Source organism: Acanthisitta chloris, unplaced genomic scaffold (genome assembly GCF_000695815.1).
Source record: "Acanthisitta chloris isolate BGI_N310 unplaced genomic scaffold, ASM69581v1 scaffold5902, whole genome shotgun sequence".
NCBI classification, from domain to species: Eukaryota; Metazoa; Chordata; class Aves; order Passeriformes; family Acanthisittidae; genus Acanthisitta; species Acanthisitta chloris.
The window spans coordinates 105,564-116,540 of record NW_008659806.1 but is presented as its reverse complement, the minus strand read 5'-3'; the positions used below and the strand labels follow the sequence as shown (position 1 = coordinate 116,540).

At 44.3% G+C, this 10,977-nt stretch overlaps 1 protein-coding gene across 1 annotated transcript in view; it reads left to right on the top strand.

Annotated features, from left to right (window-relative positions):
• The first annotated feature begins 207 nt into the window (after nt 1–207).
• KIN (Kin17 DNA and RNA binding protein) overlaps nt 208–10,977 on the top strand; it is a 12,220-nt gene continuing 1,450 nt past the window's right edge. Inside the window, exons 1-11 of the mRNA XM_009069541.1 lie at nt 208–321; nt 1,112–1,206; nt 2,025–2,068; nt 2,187–2,309; nt 3,485–3,666; nt 5,127–5,175; nt 5,493–5,550; nt 7,824–7,947; nt 8,390–8,440; nt 9,341–9,409; nt 9,865–9,973. Of these exons, the coding sequence (XP_009067789.1) occupies nt 208–321; nt 1,112–1,206; nt 2,025–2,068; nt 2,187–2,309; nt 3,485–3,666; nt 5,127–5,175; nt 5,493–5,550; nt 7,824–7,947; nt 8,390–8,440; nt 9,341–9,409; nt 9,865–9,973 (1,018 nt within the window). The remainder of the gene's footprint in view (nt 322–1,111; nt 1,207–2,024; nt 2,069–2,186; nt 2,310–3,484; nt 3,667–5,126; nt 5,176–5,492; nt 5,551–7,823; nt 7,948–8,389; nt 8,441–9,340; nt 9,410–9,864; nt 9,974–10,977) is intronic.

The following is a 10,977-nucleotide window of genomic DNA, read 5'->3' as shown; positions in this document are numbered from 1 at the left end:
AGGTCAGCGCGGCCGCACTGCGCATGCTTCAGTGCCGGAAGTGCTTCCGCGGCGTCACGGCACTTCCGGCCAGGGGGAGGACGGGGCAGGGGGAGGGGGCGACTACTCCGGGAGCGACTCCGCGAGCGGCTCCGGGATCGGAATCGGGATCGGGAGCGGGATAGGGAGCGGGATAGGGAGCGGGAGCAGCCGGGGTCGGTCGGCGCCATGGGGAAGTCAGATTTCCTCAGCCCCAAGGCGATCGCCAACCGCATCAAGTCCAAGGGGCTGCAGAAGCTGCGCTGGTACTGCCAGATGTGCCAGAAGCAATGCCGCGATGAGGTGAGCTCGTCCCGCCGCCGCGGGAGGGGCGCGAGGGGTCAGACCGCTGTGCAGGGAGTCGCAGTCGCCTTGAAGGGAGATACAGGGGGGTTAGGGCTGCTCAGTTTGGGTTCTTGAGTCCTTGCGGTGGCTTCGATCTCATGGAAACACAGAATGGTTTGGTTTGGAAGGACCTTAAAGATTATTCGGTTCCAACCCCCTCTCCCGTTCACCCAAGAAGCTCAAATCCTGTTCTCTTCCCAGTGACTATAAGCAAAAAAGTTTCACTGCTTTACAACCAGATCTTTTTGTAAGGACGTGGCCAAATGTCCTGTGTCTGGGTGGGTTTTGGGGAGCTCTGGTGACCTCAGCCCTGTGCCAGAGGTGAGCAAACCATCACAGTCCATAGCCTGAGTGCTCCCAGGACACCATTCCCTCCTTGCACACGTTTGGTGTTGGTGTTGGGCAGGTATGGAGCCTGCTCACCTTCCCAGTGCTCTCACAGAAGCACCTGGATGGGTCTTTGGTGGACATGAGTGGTGTCACTCCTGTCTCATTCCACAGGGAATGAAGAGGGTTGTTGGAATGTCCTGTCTTGTCTGGAGGCTCTTGGCGTCGGGATGAGTTTTGTTTCTGACTCATCTGGTCAAGAGGAACAAGTGCCCCATACTAGTCTGAGGCTGAGCTAAGGTGTTTTAGGTGAAGCCTCCAAGAAATTTCACACATAAAACATTATTTTCCGTACTTTCTTCAACTGTGAGCGTTGCAAATCGAGACAAAGACAAGCAAAGTATTTATTTTTGCTTTACAGAATGGCTTCAAATGTCATTGCATGTCTGAGTCCCACCAGAGGCAGTTGCTGCTGGCTTCTGAAAATCCTCAGCAATTCATGGATTACTTCTCCGAGTAAGTTTCCTGTATATTCTTACCCAGATCTTCATTCCTGTGTCAGGTCTGTACAGCCACACCTCTAAGGCCAAATCAAGTCCCACTGAAGACACTTTATTGTGGTACATTTGAGTGTCACCTCTTTTTGTAATGGCAGTTTGAAATTTTAGGCAGTGCCACTTTCGAGCTTAGGGAAGAGATTTCAGTCAAATTTGACAGTTTTACCTCAGGTCTGACTCCCATTTGACATTGCTCTGTGTTACAAATACATCACCTTTTTGCCCCAGCTGAGTGACAGCCACAGATACGTGAGCTAAAGGCAGCAATACACAGAGTTAAGGAGTCAGAGGTGTAGCTGACATCCCACAGCTTCTCCCAGTCCTTTGTCCAGCTGCCCTACATGACAGCTGGGTTGAGTGGAGCTGCCTGCAGCATGAGTCTGAACTGAGGCTTTATGCTCCAGCCCTGGAATTAGCAGTGAGATGAGTGATCCATCTGCCCCATCTACCCCCTCTGCCTTTTGTCCTGCCCTGTGTTCTGTGTCACTCAGCCTGGCAGGACACCTGGTAACAAAAACCCAGCAATTAGTGGGTAATGTTTATATTGCTTTGCTCCATTTATCCCTTTGAGAGGCTGTTGTCCTCTTGGAGATTCCAGGTGTGTGCATGTACCACATGGAGTTCCTTTGTGTGCTACTGAGAAAGGGAAACAGGTGTCTGAATTTCATCCTGAATAGTTACATTTAAACAGCAGATATTTAGTTGTTAATGACAATAGAAAATTGCTTGATAATTGTTAAACTTTTGCTAAAATCCTTCCTTTTTTTATCCCCCAAGGGAATTTCGAAATGATTTCCTTGAATTGCTCAGGAGACGATTTGGTAAATATTTTACTGTTTGTTTGTTTTTAATGTCTTTTGTTGGTTCAGTGCAAGAAGTTGTGGTTGATTTGTCCTAGGTCCCACACTCATATTTAATAACAATGCTTCCATATTTCAGGAACAAAGAGAGTCCACAACAACATTGTGTACAATGAATACATCAGCCATCGAGAGCACATCCACATGAATGCCACACAGTGGGAGACACTGACTGATTTTACCAAGTGGCTGGGGAGAGAAGGTGAGTGCAGTTGCTCAGGGTTGGGAAGTCTTAAAATTAATGGGTAATTGAATTCCTGATAATTGATCAGCAAATATTTGTTAGATCTGTTCCCTTTTTCTTTCTTCCCATCTTGTATGTACATGAACAGATTTCCCAATGTATTTCTGTGCTAACCATTAGGAGTTTGCATATGAAAAATGTCAGAAATCTGGGATAAATGCATTATAGAATCATAGAATTTAGGGGTTGGAATGGATCTTACAGATCATCTAATCCCAACCTCCTGCCATGGACAGGGACACCTCCTCACTAGATCAGGTTGCTCAAGGCTCATCCAGCCTGGCCTTGAACACTACCAGGGTTGGGGCAGCCACAGCCTCCCTGGGCAACCTGTGCCAGGGTCTCACCACCCTCACAGTAAAAAACTTTTTCTCACCTCCAACCTAGACTTTCCCTCCTTCAGTTTGAACCCAAACTGAAAGGCATCAGTCATGAGCCTTTCCTTGTTTCATTTGCTGGTTTATATTTATTGGAGGGGTTGCTAAATTCTAAACCAGCTTCCAGCAGTTGCTATTTAATTAGAAACTATGGTAGAACATTCCTTGAGACTAGAGAACCCTTCCATATTTGAGGTGACGAGAAGTGAGCAGTTGTTCCCATTCCAGGCCCAGTGGAAGGGTTAAAGCTGGAGCTCTGCAGCTCTGTGTTCAGAGGGAGGAAGAGAGATTAACACGGCACTGTGGTGTGACAGAAAGTTTTCTTTGGCTCTGGTTGCCCCTGTCCTACAGGATACATCCATGAGTCATGGAGTGTTTGAAAAGTCCCTGTAGCCAGAGTCAGTAGCAATAAGGCAGCACAGGAATGTTTCCTTTAGTCTGTGTGTTTTGTTTATACCTGTTAGATTTCTGTTTTCTTCCTTGTTAAAACAGTGGGAAGGAAACATTTTCTTCAATAAGGAAAGTATTGGAAAACACTTCATCCACTCTACGACATACTCTGGCCAATGTCCAATAGATCTGGTGAGCTGGAGGGCAGAAACACATAGCACAGATAACTCAAAGTCCATTTTACCAGGCCAGTAAGGGGAAGGTTTTCTCTGCTAAAGTATCTGCATTGTAATAGTGAATATGGACTGTGAAAATGATCTTGATATTGTTAGTTTTAATCCTACTTTATCTTGTATTGACTTTTAGGTCTTTGCAAGGTTGATGAGACTCCAAAAGGTTGGTACATCCAGTACATTGACAGGGACCCAGAGACCATTCGCAGGCAACAAGAGCAAGAAAGGAAGAAGAAACAGGACCTTGATGATGAAGAAAAAACTGCTAAATTCATTGAACAACAAGTTAGAAGAGGTTTGGAGGGGAAAGAACTGGTGAGGAAATTTTTACTTTATGTAACCCTTCAGCTCCCAACTCCACTTGGTTAAGTTTTTGGGGAATATCATGCTGCTGGGATGCTTGAACTATTTCCTTTGCTTCCTAACCTGGAGTTATTGTGTACCCAGCTTCCTTCAGTACTAAAGGGCTAATAATTACTGCTCTTCAAGTGATTAGTTTCATAGTATGCTAAGGGGTTGGAATGGAGCTCAGAGATCATCCAGCCCCAACCCCCTGCCCTGAGCAGGGACACCTCCCACCAGAGCAGGCTGCTCAAGGCTTCAGCCAACCTGGAATGAAACATTGCCTGGGTTGGGGCAGCCACAGCCTCCCTGGGCAACCTGTGCCAGTGTCTCACCACCCTCACAGCAAAAACTTTTGCCTAATATCTAATCTAATTTCCCTCTTTCAGTTTATCCCCGTTGCTCCTCGTCCTGTCCCTGCAGCTCCTACCCAAGAGTCCCTCTGCAGCTTCCCTGGAGCCTATTCAGCTCCTGGCAGGTGCTCTGAGGTCTCCACACAACCTTCTCTTCTCCAGGCTGAACAGCCCCAACTTCCTCAGCCTGTCTTCATAGGGGAGATGCTCCAGTCCTCTTACCAACCCCTCTGGACTTGTTCCAAAGTTCTGTGTCTTTCTTATGTTGGGGACACCAGAACTGTGTGCAGTACCCTGGGGGAGGTCTCACAAAAGCAGAGGAGAGGGGGAGTATTAGTGATCTGAAAATCACTTGACAGTAAACAATCCAGTAACCAGTGTGACCTGTCTTCATTTATGGTATTTCACAACTTTTAGGGATGCAGATAACAAGTACCTCATACACTGGGGAGGTGGGGTAAATAACCAGGGGGATGTGGCATAATCAAATCCACATAGTGAAAAGTTCTGTTTTGACAGTGCTGGTGTGGTTATTTGGGATGTGTTTCTTTGGCATCATTCCATGACCTCCACACACATTATTTCCTAGAACTGGAGCCTCCCATTTGATCCTGGGTATTGATAGGTACATTTCAATGCCATTGTAAACAATTATCTGTTTCTTAATTTAAAACTAATTGAAATTTAAATGGTCTGAGCCTTCAGTGCTAAAAATTTGGAAAGATACCAGAATTCCCTTCTTTGAGTTATCAGTCTGTCCAGAAACCAGTTGGATCATGCTGGTTCAGACAGAGAAAACTGCTGCAGCAAGGCCACTTTCCTTTCATGCTGGAATTGAGCAAGTTTAGGCAGTATCTCTGTACAGAGTGTTAATTAGAGGATTTTGCACAGGAGCCTGTAATGAGAGAATGTTTTCAATTTCTAATCTTTTACAAATCAAGCCAGGTTGGATATTACAGTTACTTGTAATAATCTTGCAGTAGTCTGTAAAACTGAGCTAATCAGTGATCACCAAAAAAATGATATCTTGGCTCAGTTTTCTGTTTGAATCTCTAAACGTGCTTTGTGTTTTCTTGGCAGGAAAAACCAGTCTATACTGAACTGAACAGAGAAAATGAAGAGGAAAAAGGTAAGCAGATTTTGACAGATGTCATTTTCTAGAACCTGCTGAAGCTGATTTTGTGATTCGGGCAAGATGAGCACTGAGGCCGGCTCAGTGCTTCAGTAAAGTGCTTTGAGATGAGTTATAAAGAGCAGTGAAATGTGGAAATGTAGAATATTCTTTCTTACAAAACTTAATTTATTTTAAAAGCTGAACCAAAACACAGGTTAGTAAATATTTTCAAATTTGTGGTCGGTTCTATTTGCAGATTTTTAAAGTTTTAACATCCTTCACTACAGTTATTTTTAAAGATAGAAATAGAGTAATGTCTTTTTATTTTTTAGTTACATTTAATTTAAACAAAGGAGCAAGTACTTCATGTGCAGCATCTTCTAAAACCAGGTGAGAAAAGAACTTAAGGGCAACTCTTCCTGTGGCAAAGCACTTCTCTGATGATGATACTTGTGTGGGCAGAAAGATGTGTCTTGTCCTGAAATATTTGGAGTGTGATCTCTCACTCTGCCTTGTTATTCAGAAGGGGATTCCAGGTGACTTCATGGTTGCTTTTGTATTTGAAGTGGGTGATGGGTATAACTTAAATGTGTGCTGTGAGGAGCCTTCTTGGCATCACTGTGCTGCATGGCAGATGCTCATAAAGTAGTAAGAAGTTCCAGGTTTCTCCAAGGAGGTACTGCTATGTGGAAGGGTGGAAAAGAAATCCAGCCAAAGCATTTGAAGTAATGTCACCTAGTCCCAGCTGCTTCCTATGAATAGATATTCATGCCTTGTTAATTTTGATTCCTAAAAGGTTTGATTGCCTTGTCTAATTGGAGACAATACTTCCTCTGCTTATCATTTAAGCCGCTGAATTTACCTGAAACAAATCATTCTAAAGCTCTCAAATTTAGTTGTCATCACATAACCACAAGCAATGCAGGACAAAAGGGATCAATAATGTAAAGAATAGTGACTTAGAACAGTCTGTGGAACTATTGGATGAGCAGTACATCTTTTGGTGTGAGGCAATATTGTAATTAAATGCACTGCAGGTAAAAGGAAAGCTTTTCTCTCATCACACTAAGCTCTTAGATAAGGTATCTGATGGGATATATGCCAGGCAGAAAATGAGACACTAAAGCAGTTCTTTGCAATAATAGATACAGATTTCAGGCTTTGAGGAAAACTTGTAAATTATCCCTAAGCATCAAGTTGTGCTTAAGATGAGTCTGAAACTTAATGCAGACACTCACTTGAATAGTTTCACTGAGGAATACTTAAGGTCCTTGCTAGAATTTGGCTGAATGTGAAGTCATATATCAGGTAGTCTAATTTCTTCATGGCATCTGAGATACTTATCTGTAAACTTAGTAATGGTAATGTAGAAGCAGTGTCAGGATAAGCACTTGTAAAGTGCCTGGGCAGTGGTTTATCTGTTACTAGTGGTACAGGCATCACTTCAGAGTCATGTATGGAAGCTGCTTCCCTCTGTCAGCATTCAGGTGTGTTCTGCAGCTCTGGCTGTTCCTCAGGAGCAGCAGAGTTCATTCAGCCTGATGTCCAGTTCCCCAGCACAGTGGGCAGGAGGACTTCCCAGCTTCCCACCTTCCATGCTCACAGCACAAGCTACAGAAACCTGGCAGTTGTGTTTTTTGGTGCAGAAATGGGACCAGGAGATCATAGGGAATGGGTGAGGGAGTTTGGAGAGCTTGGGGACATAGGTAGTTGGGTACAGAGGTGGAGTTGGAGCTTTGCTGAGAAGGGGAGTGAGAGGAGAGGTGTTTCTTTCCTTGTCCCTGTGGCTGCCAAGAAGCTGTGAGTGACCACTGCCATTGCTGGCACAGCTCCTGATGCTGACTGCCCTTGAGCAAACTGGGAGCCCTGCATAGGCACTGCAGTTGTTATGTTTTAGTTGTCTATTACTCTTTATGAAGAGTTATTTTAAGTAGTTGCTGTTTGATTTGTGATTTAATGTGCTATTTCTTCTCAAACTCTGCTGTGATTATCCAGACTTCTTCTGAAATACAGTTTTTCTCTCAGTGTTGCTTCTACTGCAATTTCTGTCTCTTCATTCCCACTGGATGTCTTCCCTTTGGTAGTATATCCAACATCCTCACTGCAGGCAGAGCAGGCAATTGGTCCTAAGGCCGTATTAATGTTGCCTTTATCTCTCTGGATGAGATAACACCTCATCTTTTTTTACTGCGATCAGATCTCTACTATAAAACTGGCTCATGTGTTTTCTCCCATAGCCAGATAGGTTCAATATCTCTGGAAGGAGTTCTAGACATCTGCCATGTGTGAGAGTTCCTCTGTCCAAGTGGCTTCTCTAAAGCCACAAGTTTGTCCTTTCAAATTTGGAAACTTTATTTGCAGATTAGCATTTGTCTTCTCCATTGAACTCAAGTCCTTGACCAACTCTTTGCTTGTACAGTGCTGAACTGCTCATTAGGTGTGTCCATTCTGCCAGACTGCCAGCAGTAACCCTCAGTGGACATGGAGTTTGCACCCCAAGGAGATCAGTCCTAGAGAAGGAGGTGTGCAGGGGCTGGAAGGTGACTTGCACAACTGAAATTAAGCAAATCACCAGACCTTTTCGCTCAGCCGGTTCTTCAAATGCATCTTGGGAGAGGAAAGAATGTAAGATCTGCTGTGAAAACACCATCTTACTCTTCCAGCAGTGTCCTTGGACCAAGTGCACTGAAGATGGTGGAGGGGACAGTTAAAAGGAAAGAATCAGCTCATAGCTCTGGTCAGCCCAAAGAGAAGAAGAAGAAATCTGCACTGGATGAGATTATGGAGGTAATGATCATGCAGGATCTGTGTGTTTGTACCCCCATGCCTATGACAGTGTCCACTTTACCATCCCTTTGACATGACCTCAGACCTTCAGTTTATGTGGAATTGAGACTTTTGCATCTTACCAAGCAAAATAATTTCATTTCCCCATAAAAAAGTGATTTCTGCTACTCAGCTGTTCTTATGCCCCAAACTGAGATGCTGGAAGTCAAGGAAAACAGATTTTGCAAGGGAAGGAAATATCTAGAATCACCATCATTTTATTATGGATTCCTGGATGTCATCGGATTGATTTCCGTGCAGGAAACACACATTGACTTACCCTTATTTAGAGTTTTGGGTTTGTTTTTTTTTATTCTCCACTTGATGTGGAGCTTTTCAAAGGCATGGAAAAGCTGCAGTGGAAGGAGGAAGTCAATGGTGATTATTTGTTGTTGTTTTGTAGCTTGAAGAGGAGAAGAAAAGAACATCTCGAAGAGACTACTGGTTACAGCCCGTGAGTGTCTTAAAAATGATTGTTGTTGTAACACATAGAGCTAATTCTCCATCTCTGAAACCACTTTTGATTTGTGTAAAGATCCAAAAGCAGATTCCAAATTAAACTTAAACTTATTTTCCCTTTCCTGCCCTTGACTTGTAGTGAACTGTCACACTTGTGTTCAGTTCTGGGCCCCTCAGGTCAGGAGGGACATTGAGGGGCTGGAGCAGGTCCAGAGAAGAGCAACGAGGCTGCTGAAGGGACTGGAGCACAAGTGATATGAGGAGAGGCTGAGGGAGCTGGGGGTGTTCAGCCTGGAGAAGAGGAGGCTCAGGGGAGACCTTATCACCCTCCAACCACCTGACAGGAGGTTGGAGTCAGGCGGGGGTTGGTCTCTTCTCCCAGGCAACCAGCAGCAGGGCAAGAGGGCACAGACTCAAGCTCTGCTAGGGGAGGGTTAGGTTGGATATTAGGAAGAGATTTTTCAGGGAGAGAGTGATCAGGCCTTGGAATGTGCTGCCTAGGGAGGTGGTGGATTCACCATCCCTGGAGGTTTTCAAGCTGAGACTGGATGTGGCACTTAGTGCCATGGTCTAGTGACCACAGTAGGGTTGGATTGATGATCCTTGAGGTCTTTTCCAACCCAGTTGATTCTATGATTCTATGATATGCTTATATCCTGATACAGTGTATCTGTATCAGTGTATCTGATATGCAGTGTAACTGTAATTGTAAAGCAACAAAAGAAAAGTCTTGAGAAAAACTACTTCGAGCCAATAATTTGAGAACAAACACCAATTCTTGAAAGCCACATCTTTACTAGTGTTGCTTCCTGCACTGTACTACACAATTACTTCAGATTGTGGAGTTCTTTTGTATATTTTATTTCATTTTTTTCTCTCCTTTCAAATCTTCCAGGAAATCATTGTAAAAATTGTAACCAAGAAGCTTGGAGAGAAGTACCACAAGAAGAAGGCAGTTGTTAAGGTAAGATGGGAGCATGTGACATTGGTTTGGCTTTTCTCCTGTCAGGTGACTTCTGAAGATTTGTTTCATTGTGTAGGTTGTTTGGCCTTAAGTCAACACTGTTAGGGGCTGAAATGTCACCTTAACTGTATCGGGACTTATTCTGGGCAGAGAGTGAATCTCTGAATTGGTTTAATGTCATTTACCCTGTGATCATTTCTTAATGATAGGTTGATAAAACCTTCACACAGGGCTGACAAAATTAGTGGCCAATTAGAGCAGTCATTGATGCTCATGAGGAGCCATTTTAACCTGGCCTTGACTTCAGAGTGGGGCCAGGCAGCAGTTTGTGGAGCTGGAGGCCTTTAGTACAGCTCAGAAGTCCTTGTGCTCATGATGCCAAATTTGTTAACTTGGAAATGTAAGTTTAGAGGAATTGTTTCCTTTTTCTGATTGGCCTCTGCCTTTCACAACAGGAAGTGATTGACAAATACACAGCAGTCGTGAAGGTGATTGACTCTGGGGACAAACTGAAGCTTGATCAGACACATCTAGAAACTGTAATACCAGCACCAGGTACAGCTGGTTTTGTGTGTTTCCAGCTTAATTCTCACTGCAAAACTTAATATCTCAGTACTTTTGACCTATGAATGATGAATCATCTTGAAAGTACCATAACCTCTCCTAGGAAGTCAAGCTGAGAGAGTTGGGATTGTTCAGCCTGGAGAAGGCTCCATGGAGACCTCATTGCAGCCTGTCTCTACCTGAAGGTAGCCTGTAAGGAAGATGGGGGCAAACTTTTTAGCAGAGCTTGTTGCAGTAACACAATTGGTAGTTTTAAACTGAAAGGAGGTCAATTTAGACTAGATATAAGGAAGAAATTTTTTAAGATGAGGGTAGCAAAACACTGGCACAGGTTGCCCAGAGAAGCTGTGGATGTCCCACCCCTGGAAGACTTCAAGGCCAGGTTGGATGGGACTCTGAGCAACCTGATCTAGTTGAAGATGTCCCTGATCATTGCAGAGGGGTTGGACTAGATGAACTTTAAGGACCCTTCCAACACAAACTGTTTTATGATTCTATGAAGAGCCATCTTGCTCTTGGCACAGCACTCCGTAAGGTAATCTGATCATTTACCAAATACCCTCTGGTTTGTTTCTGGGGAATTATTGCACTGCTTCTGCTTTGAGTCTTCACAGTTCCTTTGTGTGAGAATTAGATTTTCTTCTGAGAAGACAGCAGTGCTTTAGGGATCAGTTCAAAACATCTCTGTTCGTGCCAGGAAGCATGTCTGGGAGTCCCACAGAGCCCTTGGACATATTTATCCTGTGTCTTCCCTCCAAAGTCCTGCCTGAAATAGCTGTGGGTACTTGGCAAATCTGACCTCATCTCCCTTTGGGTCAGTGGTGTTTCTCTGGCTGGTACACTAATGTCTGTGTGTAGCATCTAGCCACTGTTTCAGGGAAACAGGATGTAGGATTTTGGGATTCACACTGAGGTGCAGTGGGCAGGCTGTGAGGCAAAGCTGGTGCTGCTTGCTGGAGCAGCTGGGGGAAACCTCTCCCTCAGCTGTCAGTGGAGTTGGACAC